The sequence below is a fragment of the Ostrea edulis genome, chromosome 5, assembly GCF_947568905.1.
Source record: "Ostrea edulis chromosome 5, xbOstEdul1.1, whole genome shotgun sequence".
In the NCBI taxonomy this organism is placed as follows: Eukaryota; Metazoa; Mollusca; class Bivalvia; order Ostreida; family Ostreidae; genus Ostrea; species Ostrea edulis.
The window spans coordinates 1,067,822-1,090,551 of NC_079168.1; the positions used below are offsets into that span (position 1 = coordinate 1,067,822).

A 22,730-nucleotide genomic window follows, 5' to 3' on the forward strand; every position below is an offset into this window, starting at 1 on the left:
TGAACCCCAGACGATTCTTTACTTTTATATAATTATATATATATAGCACATATGATACAGTATGTAGGTTTAAATTAATTTCCACAATACGAGAAAACCAGGAAATCAAATATTGAGTGGTTGTAACAGAGAAATATATGCAATATTGCTGTAGAACGATTTAAACAAGAAACCGTGAAAATAACCTATGGCGAAATTAATGGAGTAGAATTTCCCATACTGAATTATATTGTTAGGTATCAATATGTTCAATGAAAGGTGAAGATAACGAACAGTGATCAATCTCTTAACTCCTAAAAGCAATGCAAATGAGAGAGTTGGATAAACACGGATCCCTGGATATACCAGAGGTGGGATCAGGTGCCTAGGGGGAGTAAGCATCCCCTGTCGACCGGTCACACCCGCCGTGAGCCCTATATCTTGATCAGGTAAACGGAGTCATCTGTAGTCAAAATCAGTGTGCCAAGAATGGCCTAACAATCAGACCGGTTTTATTGGCAAACTAGATCGTTATAACGACCATAGAATGTGTTTACTTTGGTTATACTGACGTACCGTGGATGGTCCTTCAATTCTGCTGATTTTGGGATGAATACTAGAATCATGAACTTGGATTTTTCTGAAAACAACAACAAATTACACTGATAACTGTGTTGTCGGTCAGCCGGGTTTGATCGGTATTTGTCAGATAGTAACAGTAACTTATAAACCAAGGAGCCCGGCTTCAACTCTCAGTCTGATTCGTTGCATCCCCTCCCTTCTTGTTACATATGGTGCAAATGCCTGTATGAGAATTTAAGACCATGCGGTGTGTGTTTTCCGAGGCAAACATTTGGAATAAGAAGATCAGCCGGGCTTAATCCTTGGTAGCCAGACATCCAAGTACACCGAACCAAAGATTCCTGGGTTTATGTTTGGATTTCCTCCCTTTCTACTATTATTATCATTAGACAGCTTTACATAGCGCAGCATGTGATTTTTAAGAATTAATCGGCAGCGCTTAATATAGTTACGTACCATATAAAATAATGAAATAGTGGACAATTAATAGTCGGAAAATATAACGATGATTAAAAGGATAAAATTACAGCCGATGCACTTTAATAATGTCCTTTAGATAGGCTAGTGCTAAACCGTTGAGCGCCATATAAGTATACATGAGAATCTTGTACTGGACTTGGAAATCATTTGGAAGCCAGTGTAATGATGCTTACAGCGTTGATATAATTATGTGAATGCTTCTTGGTACGAGTTACAAGTCGAGCTGTTGAATGTTGAATTGTCTGAAGCTTGTTCGCATCTGTATGGTTTAAACCAGGGAAAAGTGCATTTCCATAGTCCAGACTCGGGAACACTAGTGTACCCATGGGGGCTTTACATGCCTGTTCCGTGATAAGAGATCGCATACGGCCAATATTACGAAGGTGACTTTAACAAAGGAACAGGTTATGGAACTCGTATGCTTCTTCATACTTAGGGCTTTATCAATGAAAACATAAGTTTTGGACGGACATTGAGCTGGATATTATGGTGTTTCCAATAATATGAGTGTTGTTTAGGTGAGAACACAATAAATTCCGTCTTGTGCTATTTCAGTTTTAACAAGTTGCAGCACATCCATAATTTAATGTCGGATAAACATTTTCCTAGTATACATGTACTTGCAATTATGTTCCATGTTTGCATAGGCTTGGAGACTAATCATGCCCGAGTATCATTAGCGTACCAATAGTAAATCATATCATGTCTACGACATACAGTGTATCTCAGCTGCTGGTTTGGCAAACATCGCATCGAGTTTAGGTCCACGAACGGAGCCTTTAGGTACTCCACAAAGAAGCAAAAGGTCCGTTGAATGTGTAGATGGAAGGACGACAATATGCGTGCTACCAGTAAGCAGGATCTAACCCATGCAATTGCAGCACCAGTGATGCCAAAGGAGAACTCAAGACGCATTAGAAGAATCCAATGGTCAATTACATCAAAAGCAGCGGAAAGGTCCAGCATCACAAGCGCCACATAGTAATTACTGTCCAAGGTTGTTGTAATGTCATGATAACCACGTGACACGGTCATCTCTGTCGAGTGAGAAGGATGGTCCATGCATGCCGATTGAGCTACATCATGTAAGTAGCAGGACTCAATGTGGTGACTTAGGTGAACAGCAAACGCCTTCTCAAGAACTTTTGAAAGGAATGATAAATTCGAAACTGGTCAGCAGTTTGTGCCAATCCCGCTTTCTTTATCGGTGGTCGCACAATGACTTCCTTAAAGGAAGATGGAAATTACATTCTGTAAATGATTTATACACTATTTCTGCAAGTTGTTGTAGAATGTCTAAACCTGATTTTAAGAGTGTTCTTAGGGTGGGATTAAGTTCACCTGATTTGGCTGAAGCTGCGTTGATGTTTCATACTTCGTCTTGCGTTCACCATCGAATTGAACGTCAGTGTAGAGAGCATTCTTTTTCACTAACTAGTTTTATGACATAAACTGTGTCTGATTGTCTGGATCTTGTTCAAGAAAAAAAATTCAAAATCATTGGCAAGCGTTTCTAGACACTGATGTATCAGTCCCCACCCCCATTATTCTGTTTGTACGTTTGTATATCTGCTTTAGATTTTGATTCATTTCCTCTAAATGTAATATGTTAAAATACTAATCTTTCTTGTAATTTGTTGATGATTTAGCTACATGATAATATATGGCAAAACATTGAAAAAGATAAGCAAATTGGTGAAAACAAACACCGCAACATGGTCTTCCAATATTTATTGACTAAACAATACAACATAACTGTACGTCATTTTGACAAGCGGGTATTTTTCATTTCACAATTTCTCTATACACAAGGTTGTAAAAATAATATTGTTTGTGATCAAATGATAAAATACACGTAAACTTTATTCTAATAACAATATTTTGATAAACAATATTCATAAAACAACATGTAAATAAAACAGAGTCTTTGGATCTATGTAGCGATTCAAATGATAAAATTAAATTACATGTATCATAAACATACAAGTGTGAGTTCATAGAATATAACCATGTCTGGAAAAGGTCAATATTCATTATGAACACGTCCTACAGCCTAGAAAGCGTGGGCAAGTTGATATGTGGAGGATATAAAGCTATAAACGATTGTATGAGATTATGTTATCAATGACATAGATGTGTTTTTTCTCTGTCAAGCAGAATGTGGAAAATAAATCCTTTGGGTTGATTCATATGGGTGTCATTCAAATTTGGCACTTTTAAAGAGTTCTACACTTTTCGAAGTAGATGGATATTTTTAAAGCAAAAGAAAAAAAAATATGAAATTCATCTTTGTGATAGTGATGAGGCATGACGAAGCCGACATTCCTACACTTTGGTGATTTGCAGTATGTTGATCAACTCAACCATTACATGGTCAAATACTAACAGGGATACTAACAATGCTGCAACGAGTCTGTCACATTACACGATCATCTGACAAAACATAGCGACCAAACTAAAATAAGATCAATCATTGCGAATAACAAACAACAAACAACGCAAGAAAACTTCAAGGGACACTCAATTACTTGGCAACAACACAACATCTTGTAATAGCACGTGTAAATCCATTAACAAGGCACGCAGTTTCTGCAGTTATATTCAGTGAAGAATAAAATATTTTGATTAAAAAAAATAGCCACGTGGTGTAAGGCAAACAAATTTCCAAACACGGATACAATATTTCCAGGATGAATGCATAAGATTTTTCTTCTCTCATCCAAAACGCAATATTCATTTTAGAGGTTGTCTCTCTTTGCTGATGACAATAGATGTAAATCTATTCCATGAACACGTTGTGGAATACCCTGGAGTATATAAAACAAAATACGATGGGGCATAATAAGGGAACGTCTACGATAATCGTAAAGAAATAGCCTTGTTTATACAAAAGATAAACATCAATCAGAAAAAGGAAAACTCGGATTAAGACAGGTGCTCGTCATAGTATTTAGTGCTTAGTATCTGCCATCACTATTTTCCTTTCCAAAAGAAAAAAAAACTACAGATAAGTGTTGGGTGGAGCTATAAGTGTTGTAGTGATACGTAGACCCAAGTGAATATGTACAGTGGAGTTATTTGCGTATTGTACACTCTTTACACTTTGTCTTCATACTCCATACATGGACAATCCATTCTTCTGCGCATTTTGAACTTTGATCTGAAAATACGTAAATTTCCATATTCATGCAATTGTAATCATGTCGAGCATGACCAAATATGCAAACTTCAAATCTATATTGGACAATAAAATCATCTGAAATGCAATACCTTTCCAAGAGAAACTTGTTCGATCATTTTCACGATTTCGTCACATTTATTATCTATTGCTCGTTCCTTCAGTGACGTCATTGAATGTCCACACTCCATCATGGCGCACATAGGATCTTCCGGGTCGCATGTTTGATACTGCAATTGAAACCATAGAAAATGAAACATCTCATGGCAAGGGGCACGCTACGAATTCTCAAACTGTGTTACAAAATGTATTTTTACATAGGGTATGCAGCTTCAGGTACCCACCTGCTTATAGATGTCCGTCTTGAAGCCATTTGTGATGAGGTATTTTGCAATTTCTGTCTGTTTGTTGTCTACACATTCAAACAGAGTGGTACTGTAGCGGGTGACGTCACCAAATGCCTGCAGCCCCGATACCAAACTCTTCACAACCTCCAAGTCCCCATTCTGTTAGGAATGATAGAAGATGTTACAATGAAGGCCTCAAGGTGAAACCAACACGTCTTTAGACTATTCTAACGATACCCTTACCACAGAATCGCAACCACACAATCACTGCAATTCTAAAATCGTGGTCGAAATAGCAAAGCATACCAGTATTTAAAAGATGCATATTCTATTTTTCCAGTTCACCAAAACATTTTATTATCACACAGGTCAAAAAAGCTTATTTTTTTCAAAAGCAAAATTCTATCATACAAGGTTTATCACTACGATTTATACCGACCGTTTAACTATGACCATTATAACATTTTTGAAATGAATAGAGATTGTGATCGTGGAAATAGACAAAATAACAATAAGGGAATGTCATCACAGATGAACTGGATGTATTTCATCAGTTGATAAGTTATAATTGATGCTTTGATTGTGATTTTCTTTAATTTATGTGTCCAACATATTCACAAAGTGCATCGTTCCAATTAATAAAAGATTTTTAATGTATCATAAAATGAACTTCAATCTATTGTAAATCATATTAAATTGAAATTAGTCCTTGCATTCAAAGATTTAGCGATGCAATATTCCTACATTCGATATTTTAGTATACGATAACGACAAAAACCTTTATATTCAAACAATATATTCGGTTTGTACCTGTATTGCTGTCTTGAAGGTCTGTTCGAAGTCGCTATCATTCAGATAAATATTGAGATCAAAATCCTCTATTTCTTTCTTCATTCGCTCAAACTCTTGGGAGCCACACTTCTCCAAGGCAAGATCTTCAGCTATTCGTCCAAACTGCATTTTAAGAATAAAGAATAATATCATACAGATGTGCGTTAAGACATCCCTATGTCAGTAAGAATTTTTGGACACGTTAAGGCAGTTTTGTGACAATGGGATGCCTTGGTAGCTACACGACTGTTACTATCTAACAAAAATACTCACAGCATCTTTTCTCTTCACTAATGCCCCCTTTTCAATCATCTTTGTTATAATCGTCTTTTCTTGTGGTATGAACAGATAACTATAATGTAGAGGGGTACGATCCACCTACAACAGAGTGAAAGGCGAAGATGATGAACAGTGGTTAATCCCATAACTCCCACAAGGAGTATGAGGGAAATGTCATTTCATATCATAAAAAATCAAGATCATATCACATCGTCTTCAAATGGAAAAAATATGTTCATGCAATTCGCTAATCATTGCATATAATCATAAAATTGAGGATGTTATTTCATTATAGCATAAAAATGGAAGTCATCTTGTATCATCATGACACAGTTAATATTATTTTGCATTACAAGGGGAGTAATCGGTACTCAAAATCAGTATATGTAAACAGTCCAACAATTGCGAATATTTGTCAGTTGTTTCCCCTATTTCAAACATAGGTGGCGCAAGACTCGTTTACGTCCTTGATGACTTCCGGTGTACATAAGATTTATAAGAGAGTGTAAGGTTTTTGTTGTGCAAATAGGGAGTGGGGGTAGAATTCCCGAGATATGAAGCTTTTAAAAAAATCAATTGGTTCACTGTCATCAAATGTGACAGCGACAACGATCGTTTTAAGTTCCGCTCAGCGTCGTGCGCTATAAACTTCAGTCTTCAGTTCAGTCCGACTTCACAGATATCTGATGACGACTTTGTTGCAGAAAGTATTTACGGGGTTTAAACATTTGCTCTGTAGATCGTAATATTCTGCATGAATGTTTTATGCTGAAATTTTATCTATCCTCAGTGATACAGTCATCAATGATCGTATAATTCTATGACCCCCCCCCCCTCCTTCTAGACTAGATCTATAATCAAACAGGGGAAATTTGAGTCATCAATATATAAACCAAGTATGGTACAAAAATACATTTCAGATGTCATTTAAAAATTAATTTTAGAGTTAACCAAGGTCATCAAAATATGAATGAACGCGATTGCTAATAGCACCCCCCACCCCACCCCCACCCCTCCGCCGTCACTCGGTACGACTGTAATGGAGGGGTGGCTATAATCAGACTGTAACTGTAAGACAGTGAATATTCTTAGGTCTTGTTTTCCTATTTGATGACTGGATTGTAAATTAATTCCAACACTTTACTTTCATTGTTAATTTTGTTATAATTCAAAAAGTTGTAAAATATTGTTTGAATTTCAGAGAAAACGAGTCTGGATTCTTCAATAGTCAATACGTATGAAATTAATCAAAATATGAGATGAAATTGTCAAACTTTCATAACTTATCAAAGTTTGCATTATCATAGTTATGTTGTTATGTCATGTTTATCAACTGACCCACGGAAGTACAGTCCAATACGTCAAAGAAACGAATACCAATCCTAGCCAATTTTAACTGTTGACGCAAACCAGAAGAAAAATGCATCTCAAGAGATTAAGATATTTCTGAATTTTTTAGAAATAAAATTTGAATCATATCTACTTTTATCAAAATTAAATGCAAATTCATAAAGCTATAAATTTATCCAAGTGAAGTAAATTACAAATTTCACTATCATATATACAATGGTGTGTTTATAATAAAAGCCACACATAGGCCTATTGTTCATTGTGGATTTTATTTTAAAAAATCATTGCATTACGTTTTTCAATATTCACTTGTAACTGCGATTTCAATCTGAAGTATTCAAATTGACCTTCAAATTGAAAAGTGTACTACATTTGTTAAGTGATGTACTTTAGTATTAAATCAATCATATCATGAACTGTCATGGTACATATAAACATGATAAATCCTTATACATGAAAGTAAACACGGGTCAAATTACATGTCTGTAGGCTTACATCAGTTTCCTGCAACACCATGGACAAACGTCATTTGGATACAACCATTCCTATACGCAGGATACAGTCGTGCTTTTCACGCAGAGTACAACCAACTCATAGTATATATCAATCATAGTATACAGATGGAGACGTGAATTTAGAAGTTGAAAGCTTGAACTTCCGTCTTCAACTTGCAATCCAAATTGTAATATTCAATTAAAATGTAGAAACTCAAAATTTTGAATCATTATTGTACAGCTAGCATATGGGGTAGTAAAATTTATTTGACCTGCCAATTTTTATGCTCTCGCTTGCCCTATGGACTAATAAAAAAGTTAACCGTAAAATGTTTACCTATCGTGACGTCATCACGTAAGTCACGCAAATAAACTGTTTAATGTGGTATGATATATTATGTACTCTGTACACATGTGCCTTCTCTATCGTGAATTTTATTTCATAAAGAGAAGTTATACATATACATTCACTATTACTACACATTTTAACAGCTTAATAATAGAATTTCAGATATATATGGATATATTTAATAATTGATATTCTTAATCTTCGATCGAGAGGGGGGGGGGGGGGGCACATATTGTTTTAAACATAAGCAATTCAACAACTTATAAAGAATTATGATGTATTGTATATTATATATTCAACCTAAACTACTGTTTAAGCATGTAAGCTTCACCACGAAGTAGTTTATAATGAAAAACGTTCAACGTGTATTGAATGTCTTTATTTAATCGATGTGACCGAGAAAATTCGGTTACAGCTGAAACTCTCAACGTGCTTTCCTTTCCGCCCAGAGAGTCTTGCAATGCGTTTTCTGAGTTCGTCTCTAAGCGCAGTGAGGTCCTACGAACCGTAATCCGCCGTCGTTACTAAATATTCAACAACTTTCTAATCTAAACGTGTCCTTCCGACGCTCTCTTAAACTTTAGGTAAGAAACGCCTTGGACGTTAACGGATCGTGCGCCACCTGTAATCAAGGGCGAGTAATTTGAAGTTTTATTTGCCATTGTTATGAAACACGTCGGACATCATTTAACTCTGTGATAGCTTGTATTAGCAAATTAGATCATCATAACGACCATAGAATTTACGAAATGCTGATATTAAACGAGACTGTTGGACCTCAGTAACATAAACGTGATTGTCGATAGCCTGCCTCGTTTTAAAAATTCATCATTTCATATGTATTTTGTCATTGAAAACAGTATGTCAATTTTCAAGCTAAGATCTACAGAATGTAAAACTTATACGGTACCAATTTTGATGCATCAGATGCGCATTTCGACAAATAATGTCTCTTCAGTTATGCTCAACCGAAATGTTTGAAATCCGAAATAACAATGAAGTGTTAGAGCTATTATAGAGAAAAACAGTGTGCCAAAAAAGTGAAGTCAAATTCGTCTTAGGATAAGAGCTATGCGTGAGGGAGATAATTCTTAATTTTGAAATGAATTTCTAAATTTTATAACAGCAATTAAATTTACATCCGTAGAATGTGATTTGATTTCAGAGACAATACAGAATATAAATTATTTCTGTCACAAATCGAACACCAAGATCAAGCATCACACGTTGTTTCATTCGCTATCAATCACGTGATCAATTTTTACCGTGTCTCCCAATGTCACATGACCGGGACACTCTTCTAGGAGGTAGGACACGACAGGTATCTGCTGTTTGAGGATGGCTTGGTGGAGAAGGGTGCGTCCACATCTGTCCCTAACGCTGGCGTACCTCTTACAACTGAGAAGTTTCTTGATGTCTTCCACCGACCCCTCGTTAACTGCCTGGTATATTCGCTTCACGTACGCCTGATAACAAAATAAGTATATCTCATGAACTCCAAACATCCATTCAGAATTGTTTTGATTGTAAATCAACCTAGTGCATCATTAATATCACTTATTCAATGACCTTGGATACTAAAATAAGATACATCATTGAAATTTGAGAAATAGTTTGCACGCATATACTGTCATGATATCCTTCCCCTGTTAAATTCATGAGATCTTATTCTTGAATTCTGATCCACAACTGGATCTTCATATTTGTATTGAATGTTGTAACATGGTGAAATTGAAACTCTGAAAATTCCCTATCGATCTTCATGAATTGATATTTTTCGTGCATTCATAATTGATTGTTGTTGTGGAATAAAATGCTATGATAGAGATCTTTTCTGTGGATTTTTTAAAAACTTATCTTCCGACCTCTAAGTGACCTCTAAGTGACTGTGTATTATGGATATGTCTTTGATTTAGTTTTAACATCGGAAAATAACGTGAGACATCACAATATGCTATAGTCTATAATGCCACTAAATCCTGTTTATGCCAATGCATGCATACACAAGTTTCAATAAAAAACAGAATGAACGTATTATTATCACATGAACAAAAACAAATTCTGGAGAGCCGAAGACATTCCATATGAAATAGATAGTATCGCTTGGACAATGACCTGAATGGCTGCTGTAAGCTTGACCACTTCATGGATTTGTTGGGTGGCGTATTTCTTTGCAATGTCCACTAATGTTCGATTTCCGCTGTCCTTGATATCCAGAATGTGATCATAGTTGTGTAATATAAGTTTCTCAACATCATCAAAACGACGGTCCTTGACTAGTTTGATCACATGTTCATCTATGCATTTGCAATAATGTTCCTTTTTAAGTTTTTTTGCCAGGTCACGTACTGTGCGGCCATTACAGTCACGTGCTGCGACATCAGCACCGTAAGACATGGCGACCCGGAGTGTATTTTCTGCCGCGTTTTCTGGTCTGTCGTGAATGATGATTTTGTGGAGAATGGTGTGACCCTCGCGATCCCTTGCTGATAGGTCAGAACCTTTAAGGACACGGTGAACAATCTTCTCATCTCGGGGAGTCGTCAATCCACAAATAATCTGAAGTGGAAAAGGAAAGTTAGATTTTTAGACATTTGTAATCACAACCACCACTGATACCACATGTATTACAATCTGGTAGTACTGGTTAAAATTCCGGTAGTTCTGATTTATAGATAGAAATTCCTTGGTTTGATAAATGAAAGAGGAAGATAACGAATAGTGAACAATCTCATAACTCCTACCAGCAATGCATAATAAAGAGGTGGGTAAAAACGGAACCCTGGGCATATCAGAGGTGGGGTAAGGAGCCCAGGAGTAAATATCTCCTGTCGATCGGTTACACCCGCCGTGATATACTATAGTGATATAATATATTACTATAGATTACAAGACGTTCTACCTTAATAAATTACTTCAAATCACTTCCTTTTCGGACACTGTAGCTAATCTTAAACGTGCCATATTCTCTACAAAATATATTTTTTAACTACGAAAATAATTTTGGACCAATTTCACTCTGTTTGCAGTTGATGTAAATATGTGGAAAAATCAAGGAAACACCAGGCCCCTGGTGGCAAAAATTAAACACTCTAAGGTCAAAGTCACAAGCCAAAAACTTTGGTACCAAAAGAAAGGTCTTGTCACAAGAAATACACACCATTATGAAATAAGACAGCTATATCACTCATCTTTCAAAAGATATTTATTAATTAGCAAGGTTAAAGTTTTCATCAGCCAGACAGAGATGACAATATCTATACACTTGATTATCGATACAGGGGCTTAAATCTTTTGTTAGAGATCAAAATGCAAAATATATCAATATATTCCTATCTACAATTTCAAACCGTATTTCATATATGTGCTCTGTCTTGTCTCGTTGCAGTAGACAGTTGATATAAATTCAACCGGTGTAGGCGTACAAGAGGGAATGTCCTATCAGTCAAATTCCAACCACACTCCACCTCTTTGACCCTTTGTCGTAGGAGCCCATACATTACACAGCAATGATTATGAGACATCAGATGCCTCACCGTAGTGCCCTCCATCAATATGATAATTTCATAAAAGAAATAGACCGTGAATATGTTTCCCTCTGAACACAAAAAATCACAGGAAATGTGGGATATGTTTTATGAATGTTGTGCGTGCACGGCTGTGGTAGTTGACATTGTATATATAACAAACACAAATTGGACTCATCGGTTATCTGTCGTAACACGGTAATGACGGCGACAGATTTACTCCAAAGGAAACCAACATTTGTCCTTCATTACTTTATAATGCATTATTCAAAATCAACTTTGATGACCACAATCATAATAATCTTTTATGTTCCTTTGCATAATAATGAATTACATTGAGCCGAAACTCTTTTTTTAAACAGCAGGTAAATAAAAACATTGCCATGTACATGTATGTTGAAATGACATTCATTAGGTAAATGACAAAATATCTATACACAAAAATGACAATTAGTGATGGCAAAAGTATTTTGTAAAACATGTCTTACCGTTAACCAAACTGACTTATTTTAGATGTTCATGATATTGTGAGATAGTACACGAGAGTCGCAAATAGATCTTCACCTTCTACAATAGCTGGAATGCGAGAAGTACAAGGTGTGCTTAGTTTAGTATGAGTAGTTCTTTGGCACTTATATTCATGTCTGTTTCACTCCGGTAGAGTCTTAGGAATCTATGTAGATAACAGGTTTTATCTGTAGCAAAAGTCTTTTCTCTGGGGGGTTTTGTGTGTTGGTTTGTCAGGATTAGCAGTAGACCTACTCATCAGAAAATACATCCTCTACTAATTCAGACAGTGAGAAAATGTGTCATACGGCTGTCAACAACAATCTATGCTCTCTAGAAAATGACAGGTTTTACACATCCTACATGTAATACTATTTGTACTTGTGAACCTTACAAGTGATGATCGTATGATACACATGCGGTCAATTTTCATATATGCCTACTTGTCATTGGAAACATTTTTATAATTGTCCACAAGACGCAGTAGAAATACGATACTGGACGTTGAGTACATGTTGCTAAATAAAGATCCTGTTTCTATTTCAACAGTGTGTGGGGTACAAAATAATATAACACAGATACAGAGTGAAGCTACACGTTCAAAAGGGCATGCGCCGTAACTAGATACTTTCGGTAACCCGAGAAACAGGAATATGACGGAAAATGAGATTTGGTCATAAAAGATGCACTTATAGCTATTTTATGTGAATTGACGAGTAATTAAGACCTCACTGGGGGAAAACAACGATTTAATCGTGAGATTTAGTTCAATCTTTTTATATCATATGAAGGACATGTAATATAGCTATTAAACTCACGGGGACCGTTACAGAAGTTTAGATTCACGCTAGACTTGCGGATGATAATTTAGGCAAATTACATCGCTATAAGGAGTACACATTGAATAACAGAGCAAATGATAGAATGTCTATATTTAGTCCACTGAAAGCAATCTTACGGTTTCCTTGTTTGTTTCACGTCCCTTCGAGAACTTTTCACTGATGTTCAGACGTCACCAGCTGTAGGTGAATTACCACAAATGTAGACCTACGCTTGGTGCTGAGGACTTGCAGTGAGGGTTCTTTCATGTGCAAACCCCTGTCGTGACACAGGAACTCTGTTTTAAGGTCATATCGTAAAGACCTGTGATTCTCACTTCTAAATGCCAAGCCTTTAGCAAAGGAACAATCACTATCTTAGGTTGAAGTCGGCTCAAGCGCGGTTAAAACTCACGACTTCCCTGTCACAAAGTGAACGCTTGACTGCTGAGTTTCTGCGACCGGTGCACTGTTATGGTGGTAATAAGTTTACAGTGCTATTGTTGGCGCCAGCGAAGCCAGTGTATACTTCTATGTATATATATATCTATCCCTAGCAAGTACGTAAAAATTCCGGAGTTATATGGACCTGTACGGAAAGTCTGTCAAAACATCTTAGTAACATGAAAGGTGAAGACAACGAACAGTGATTAATCTCATAATCCCTATAAGCAATGCAAAAGAGAGAGTTGGGCACAAACGGACCCCTGGGTATACAGTGTACCAGAGGTGGGACCAGGTGCCTAGGAGGAGTAAGCATCCTCTGTTGACCGGTCACACTCGCCGTGAGCCCTATATCTTGATCAGATAAATGGAGGTATTCGTTGTCAAAATCAGTGTATCAAGAACGGCTTAACAATCGGTATCAAACATGTCAGACAGCAATTGACTCAATAATAGGTTGTATCGACAAACAGCATTGTTATAACGACCATATAATTTGCGAAGTGCTGACTTTAAATATTTGCAACACTACTTTAGACATTTGGTCCGTCTATTCATTTTTAATTAACGCAGGAAATATAACGCCATTTGATGTAATCAGTATATTGTGACGTCATGTTTAGTTTTGCTGTTATCAACAACAAGGTACAAGTAACCAAACAATATATATCTCAGACTAAAAACATTCAAATATAACTGACTGTGAACTGAATAAAATTCAGGAATATAGTTGTCACTGTTATATAGTATTTATAATTCTTTTATTGCATGAATAATTGAATAGTTTGCGATTTTTCCAAACCTACTGGTTGAAAAATAATCTACGTATATCCGAATGGATTTTTTAATTGACGTCATGGATGTATACATTTTTGCCTAAGCATGATTGAAAGAGAAGAACTGACATCTGTAGCAGCTGGATATCATTCATTTGAACAATGCACAATTCTGTAATGACATCTATTTGTGTGTTGGAAAAGCCTAAATAACCCGTTCTTGAACGTTAGTCAAAAATATTGCTACAAGTTGTGTAGATGCATTTCGGAGACATTTTCGAAAAGTCACGTGACTCGAATGGAAAAAATGAGACTAAACAATATAGCCTAAACTTTGGTTTTTGAACTAATTCTCTCTCACATTAAAGCTCGTTATTAAACTGTGTAAATCAGAAACGTCACCAATAATTGAATCCTCGTACAAAAATGTATGGATTGTTAATATGTAATTCAGATACGATAGTAACCTACCTGAAAAAATACGGGTTTTGGTGCATTCTTGGATACAGCATCGTCCGTCCAGAGAACCCGAGTATCCGGCTCCATATCCAGGAGGACATCCACGGCATCGTAATTGTTGGATTCCCATGCTGCTGCCAATATTGGGCGGGGCACTTCCGGGTATTCCGGATACCTGTGTTGGTATGAGTAGTCCATGGCGTTACAGTTGACGCCTTTTAAGAGTTCAATTCCTGTAAACGGAACAATAAGGGTACGATCGCTAGTATACCTATAGCATATAGAACATAAATCTGTTCGATAACAAAATTAACCTCATTATACCAATACATGTTTATTAGTCAGTGAAGAGATCTAATAACTACAGTGATAGATAAACAGATAGATAGAAAAGGATAGACAGACAGATACACAGATAGATAGATAAACAGATAGACAGATAGATAGATAAACAGATACACAGATAGATAGATAGATAGATAGATAGATAGATAGATAGATAGATAGATAAACAGATAGATAGATAGATAGATAGATAGATAAACAGATACACAGACAGATAGATAGATAAACAGATACACAGACAGATAGATAGATAAACAGATACACAGATAGATAGATAGATAGATAGATAGATAGATAAACAGATAGATAGATAGATAGATAGATAGATAAACAGATACACAGATAGATAGATATGTAAAGTTTGCTGTATTTTGTATAATGCAATAGGTCAATCAGTCTCAGTATAAATAATACAATTTGTAACGCTGTACTCACATGTTGAAGTTACAATAGAGTTATGTACCTTGTTTAACCCAGCTTTTTACGATAAAACCAAAACCAGCATTCAGAGCTAGGCACATCTCGTTTGGATCCTCGTATTCTTCAATCATATGGAGCAGGTCGACCTTGTGAATGTCGTCCTTGACGAGGGACTTGATGTTTACTACTTTACCATTCTTCATGCACGTTAAGCGGCACCATTGTCTGAGCAGACGCTGTACCAACTTCCGGTCTGGATTCTCCTCACACAATGCGGCCCAGAGACCTAAAATTAAGTATATTTGTAAGATCTATGTCATGTACCAAGTTTTCCCGTGACAAATATTGTACAGGCTTCATTTCAATGAGTGTGCCTATTTATCATGTTCTAGTATAGACATCACTATTCCCTTATGAATCTTAAATTCATTTATCTACTAGGATTTGATTACCCGAGAGTGAGGATGCAGGTGAATCGTGACGTAATAGTCTTAATTACTGCAGCCGAGACCTAGTTGAGCGGGTGGGTCGATAATTCCTATAGATTTCATCAAACTCAAACGAAGCGTGTTCACATTTCACGGCGATCAGAGCCTACTGAGGGTACGTTCATATTAAACAACTACATACAGAATATTATCATTATTTTAGAGAGGGGGGAGAGAGAGAGCTTACATTCAGTCGAGGTACGCATATTTATTATAAAATGCAGATTCATGATGTAGAAAAGACTGAGATAACATCAAAGAGAATATGAATTATGTGTTTCCTTTCTGTAAGAGGTCGAGAGATCACCTAACTAGAAAGTATTCCATTAAGACCGCGTTACTTTAGAGGCCAAACGTCCTGCATTTCAGCTAACAGCAATTTACCACATTGAAAAATTACAATGGAAGGCGGGTCGAGTTTTACACAGCTAGAACAGAAACAATATGATATTCAGTATGGTAGGAAAGACGTCCAAATTTTTGTCGTCTGCGTAACTTTCATTCAGACATGAAAAGAAATATTTCACAAGTATGGTACATGAGAATTCTCCTCGTATATATAGCTGCACGAAATGATGGATAGATCATTTTTTGGAATCATTAAAATGAATTTTAAGTAACAACAACACACATGCACATTCAAATGATTCCATGTAAAATTTCGGATCTTTTTCAATATCACTTTAAATACAAAACAAAAGGGTATACGGAAAATTCACGAGTTTCAACGTTTAACCTTAGACGCTGATTTTTGTCCGTCTCCTATTTTCGTTATATCTGCTGTCGTCATTTAAGAAATACATGTACGATATCATTTGTAGAATTTCATTGGGAGATGACATGAAGTTGGTCACATGATCAAATCCTACAACGCCCGAAGGGTGTTATAATATACTACTCAAAATTTGATAAGGATAATAGATATTTTTCTGTTTAAAAAATTAATAACTGCATAACTGGCAATATTGTGTCCAAGTGAAATCAAAAACGTCTTTAACAAACTTGCACGTGCATTTCATGCCATGGGAAATGCGTTTCTCATCACAGTTTATGCTTTTGCTACCATTGCATGATATTCACTCAGGCATCGGTGTCTGATTCTTTCTAAAATTTCAAACTCACTTGAGTGTTTACACTACGTTTATCAACACAATGCCCCCTCAACGTGTAAGGCGTCGCCTGACGACAGAACAACTGGGCAGATGTATTGGAATGCTTGATGCTGGCTATTCACAACGTGTCGTTGCAAATGCACTAAACGTCAGCCAGAGCGTTGTAAACAGGTCCTGGAACCGACAGCAAACTTTTGGTACAGCAGCACACCGACATGGAGGTGGTCGTCAGATGTCGACAACCCAACGCCAATACCATTGTGTGGCTCTTCAGGCACGACACCATCCCTTCTGGACAGCAACCAGCCTACGCAACGACCTCCTGGACGCCTCGGGGGTGAATGTGTCCACTCAGACAATACGGAATCGCATGTGTTCGAGTCTCTCTGACTGTTCGACACCGGCGGGAGCGATTGGACTGGCCTGAAGATCATGTCACTTGGACACAGAACGATTAGGTTCAAGTTCTGTTCACCGATGAGTCCAGGTATTGTTTGGACTTTACATACAGGAGGCACCGAGTATGGCGACGACAACGTGAACGTTTCCATGATGCCAACATCAGTGAACATGACCGTTATGGTGGTGGTTCCATCATGGTCTGGGGTGGAATCAGCAGGGATGGAAGAACAGATCTCCATGTCCTGGAGAGAGGAACAATGACGGGGGTGCGGTACCGGGATGAGATCCTCGATGTTTACGTCAGACCCTACGCTGGTGTTGTTGTCCCTGAGTTCATCCTGATGGATGATAACGCCCGTCCTCATCGCGCCAGGGTGGTGGAGCAGTACCTTCAGCAGGAGACAATTGTCCGTATGGACTGGCCAGCGCACTCGCCGGACTTGAACCCGATTGAGCATGTATGGAACATGCTGCAGGTTGCCCTTTCACGCTGTAGAGCACAACCCACGACTTTGTCAGAGCTCGGAAACGCCTTCGTGGAAGAGTGGAACAACCTTCCCATTGGAAACATCTGGGTGCTTATTGACAGCATGGCTCGACGTTGCCAAGCCGTCATTGATGCAAGGGGAGGCCATACCCGGTATTGACACTTCATCGACTAAGTGTTATGATGGACTATCCTCAAAAACTGTGTAATTCTTTCTCTGGTTTGCTGTTAAATTTTTGTAATGAAATGCCTTTTGGTGTTGTTATCAGATTTCAAGCATTCCGTATTAATAAAAGTTCATACCGTTCATAAATTTTCATTCATAACCTGAGTAAACACGTTTCTGAGTCAAATTTATGTCTTTTGTTATGTTAGTGGTAAATTACACACATATAACCTAGTGGTCCTTATCAAATGTTGAGTAGTATAGATTAGATCACGTACAAACTTCAGGTCATGTCCCAGTGAAACTCTAAAAGGATATTTTATTTTCTAAATTTCTATTTTGATGTGTGTTATTTATCGAGATTCCACACTTATATAGCAAATGACCGAAATGACGATAGTACAAAACAAGATACAGAGTTCGTTAGATTTTTATCCAATGCATAAATGAGAGCAACATCTAAGACAATATATAATATAAATAAATAAAAACGATGAATTATGTGTAGAATAAACGTAATTTAGAGCGTCAAGTCAACTGAATTGAAGACAAGATGAGTGGGGTTTATCTACACCCTTGATGTGATTTGGTCGATCAGCATTGGAGAAACCGTCGGTCTAATCTAAGTTGAAAACGAAATTGCTGAACGCAGATTTCGACAGAAATTCAGAGGATCTGATAGAATTGACGGGGATAAATGGAAGAAGGTAACACAAAGCTAGCTCTTAAGTCAGGTTTTCGCAAGTTTTGAAAAGGAACAACGGCATGTTCATCATCAGAACTCGTGGGTAGCATTTACACTGACAGATTTAGACTAAGTGCAGGTAGGTTGCTTTCTTTGACCTCTAGGGTATGTACGAGAAGATGTTAACGATAGAGAGTTCTTATTAACCTGAGAGATTTCTGTTGTAGGATTTTTAAAATGAAGACTCACAGGGTACAATGACATGAACATAAATTTTCTGAGTCTCAAAACCATGGCCGTGATGGCTGTTGCAAACAAACAACAGAATATCATCATCTAACTCTGCCTCTATTGCTTCACTTCCAATATCAAAAGTCACCGTATGAATTTGCCATATTGTGGAAGTCGCGGTTTTAGTTGCAGACGGTATTCAAATTTAAAAAAAAAAGAAAGTGAACGGTACATTTAATGTATCTGAAATTAAGTGATGAAATTCTAGTCGGTTTACAAAATAAATTCTATATTCATGTTTTTATTTTTTCTGTCACATCTATGATGTCATTGCGTAAGCAATAAACCAGGTGAATGTACATGTAGTACAGTTGACCCAAAAATCCTTGAAGCGATGATTGTATTTATATGCAAGAAATTCTGATCACGTCACCGACATGAAGACCGACTTCATATCATCAAAATTTGAATGTCAATTTCGTTAGTATTGTCGTATAAGGAAACGCATTGGCAAATTATATGAATATACACTATTATATGACTGGTGGCGCTGTAGTCGCAGATACAACTCGTCAACACCTACCTGGCTTGAACTTTTTGTACCAATGGTACATCTCCTCCCAGCCTTCAGATTTCTCAGTCAGAAGAACATCCTCCGCCGTTTTCCCGTCGTTGTTGACTACTCTAGTATCGGCACCACATCTACAGAACAAAACCCCAACCTTGTCACTAGTTCAATTAAAAATATCTAAGTCACTGACTCAAACATCACTTAGTACATGTATATCTATATCATATAGGATTACAATTTCAATATTGTAATATTGTTTGAAATGTAGACATCGGCAATGTGAGAAATCCACTGATGTATGTGATGCTGAATAAATATGGTAAAAGATCTCGACGCTGTAGTAGTTACGCTAGAGATGCGTCATAGCAGCAACATCCACAAGTTTTGTCTGTAATATTTGTATTTATCTTACACAACATAATGTGCAATATCACTTACTATAAATGAAAGGTGAAGATAACGAACAGTGATTAATCTCATAACTCCTATAAGCAATACAAAATAGAGAGTTGGGCAAACACGGACCCCTGGATACACCAGATGTGGGGTCAGGTGCCTACATGGAGTAAACATCCCTTGTTGACCGGTCACACCAATATAAAGCAATATAGATTGTTTTTGTACCATGTCATCTAATGCACTACCGCGGTAGCTTAGTCGGTACAGTGCTTGCTTCGTGAGCGGTGGGGGTCGTAAGTTTGAGTATTATCTGCTAAAGATCTTCGTCGTAGAATATGTAACGACTTCACCAAAGATTATTATAGCTAATGACTATTCCTTGAACAAGCGCTTCCCATTAGAAGTCAACGTTCAAGCTATTTTAAATGAAACTTGGAACTCAAGTCCTATATATACATATATCACGGTTGGGGTGTGCACCATAAAGACCCGTTACTACTAAATGGTACATAGTGCCCCATGATACATATAGGTCAACATGTGCGTTAATATAGGTCAATATGTACGCTAATATAGGTCAACATGTACGCTAATATAGGTCAACATGTACGCTAATTCACGAAAATGGTTCTTAGACTCCCTAATGTAAAGTATGCAAATATATATTGATCTGGTGCTCACGACTAATTCTAGATCCGATTAAAGTTACCTGATTGCCTATCAGGTCTATTCTCTAGATTATTTTACAAGTAGGACACGGATTTAAATAGATCTGGGTAATCTATATTTCAAATGTACGTTAATTTAGTTCAAAAGACGGACTTGTTAACGCTCAATATCCCCAGCTGTGTGTACCAGTTCTTATTCTAGTGTATATATAGATTTCTAAAATCACTTTTCAAAGCAAGGAGTCATATCGATTACGTTATAGTCATTTCAAAACTTTCACGTGAATACGTTTTTGAACTGTAAAGGAATGGTCACCACTTCGGGATAATACCCTTCACAGTCCTGCGACTTTGTATCCAATTTCAAGATTTATTCCAGTGTTCTCATCGAAGCATTATAATGGAGAATTTAAAACATTTTACTTCTCTCGGTTGTCTCTGTTTGATTGTCGAGTTCGCAGCAGGCCGCCTTGTTATCAGATTCTTTTATATCCTATATTTAGACTCTAACACAAGTTCAGTGTGAGCTCTTGGCTACACACAGTGAAATTAGCGTACAAACCGCAAATATCGTGCTGTGAGGGGTCTATTCACTCGAAACTTTTACACTTGTTCATCGGGTTCCCGGTCAATTTGTAACGCTTCATCGGAGGGATGGAAAATGGACATCATACTCTCCAGAATTCCTATTTGTTTTTTCTCTCACAGGGGATCTAGACATGACGAAGCACATCTTGCCGTAGAGTATTCCGCTTGGGCATTCTGGGGTCCTGATTTCACCCCGAATAATTGCAGTATTTAAACTGCACATTGAATAATGACCATTGAATAATGAGGTATTTTAAACAAAATGTCGACAAATAGTTCACTTTCGATCAGACATTCATGGTCAAATATAGTGAATGAAGTCTTTGATTTTAACATCCAGAATGTCAAAAGTTGGGGAAATAGAAGTTTTAGTTGTAGCTACAAACATCTTACACCCGTAGAATGGAAGTATCATTTAAGATTGATAAAAGATAACTAGTGTTATTCATCGGTAAAGTGAAGCAATTTATTTTGAAATGGGCTAAATGGAAAATATCTAAACCGTGTTAGGGCCGTCACAGGTTTCTGACAACGAAAATATAAAGTCTACTCCCGTTTCAATTTAATTTGCGTAAGTAGAGAAAAGAGAATGCTGACGAAAGATTTAGGTTGGGCTAGTTTTCTCTAAGATAATCATCAATGGTTATCAGATCAGAAGTGTTTTCTCCATTCGTGGTACCGTTACCCGAACTTCTCTTGTTTAAAGGAGGAATTCCGATTGAATGTTTCATGGTGCGGGCTAATGTTGCATCTATTGAAGTAAAATGAATGTCACAAAATCATGTACAATGAACCAAGACAAAAAGCCGAAAAACACTTCACGCATCTTTTGTGTGTTTGGCTACTATCTCGGTTACGGCAAGATCTGGTCATGTGACTTTTGTTCCTCGAGTGTATATAATGCATTTATTTTCATTTGTGGTGTTCACCAAAAAAATCAAGTTATCGTTTTATTAGTCATACCCAGATAGAATAAGATTTGCCTCGTTTTACGTTCCACGTGATTGTAAATTTCAAGCAATTTCAGCAAATATCTCACCAAGTAAATTTTGAAGTAACAGGTGTGACGTAAAGTTTGTTGTGATCGTATTTGGTCGAGTAAACGCCCACTTGGACATTGATACTTCGGTACCATGCGCTGCCTAGTCGTAGCATCCGACTACTGTAACATGGCTCTTCACACCAAACAGAAGGCATTTGTGCTTAGAGGATGTCTATTTGTCACGCCCAATCACACTTACGTGTGCATGCACAATGTTAGTACACATAATACCAACAGATTTAAAACATTTGTTTTATCTCCAATGAATAGTTGGCTAGGTTACAGGATTTTCCAACACTGCATTGTCAGAGCGTGTCTTAGAAGAATTGTTTTATGATGAATGTAGAATAGTGTAGTTTATCTAAACAAAAGTTGACTGAGTACGACACACACAGAACAAAGCCGTGTTTGTCAGTCAGAGATCTTCTCTCCTGTTTGTATATTATACCTGTCAGGGACGAAATCAGGTATGTGAATGTTGTTTACTGCGGGCAACCAGATCTCCACTCCACAAACAATAAACTGAAAACCCAGAATAAGACCAAAATCGGCACCTACATGTAGGTTCTTTTAAGGATGTACTCTAGATCGTCATAATGGATGACTTCCTTTTAAACATGGATGAAAATATAAATATCAGCAATATTTGTCTATTAATTTCAAAATCATTGTCTTGCTGAGTAGCTCAGTAGGTTAGCACGTCGACTGTTGAACTGTAGAACGCGG

General features: G+C 37.0%; 1 protein-coding gene across 1 annotated transcript in view; it reads right to left on the reverse strand.

Annotated features, from left to right (window-relative positions):
- Positions 1 to 2,757: 2,757 nt before the first annotated feature.
- LOC125650796 (uncharacterized) overlaps positions 2,758 to 22,730 on the reverse strand; it is a 28,090-nt gene continuing 8,117 nt past the window's right edge. The window contains exons 2-11 of the mRNA XM_048879316.2: positions 19,320 to 19,438; positions 15,209 to 15,451; positions 14,413 to 14,633; positions 9,985 to 10,428; positions 9,135 to 9,335; positions 5,671 to 5,775; positions 5,377 to 5,520; positions 4,564 to 4,725; positions 4,312 to 4,449; positions 2,758 to 4,201 (exon numbers count right to left, since the gene is read on the reverse strand). Of these exons, the coding sequence (XP_048735273.1) occupies positions 4,151 to 4,201; positions 4,312 to 4,449; positions 4,564 to 4,725; positions 5,377 to 5,520; positions 5,671 to 5,775; positions 9,135 to 9,335; positions 9,985 to 10,428; positions 14,413 to 14,633; positions 15,209 to 15,451; positions 19,320 to 19,438 (1,828 nt within the window). The 3' untranslated portion in view covers positions 2,758 to 4,150. The remainder of the gene's footprint in view (positions 4,202 to 4,311; positions 4,450 to 4,563; positions 4,726 to 5,376; positions 5,521 to 5,670; positions 5,776 to 9,134; positions 9,336 to 9,984; positions 10,429 to 14,412; positions 14,634 to 15,208; positions 15,452 to 19,319; positions 19,439 to 22,730) is intronic.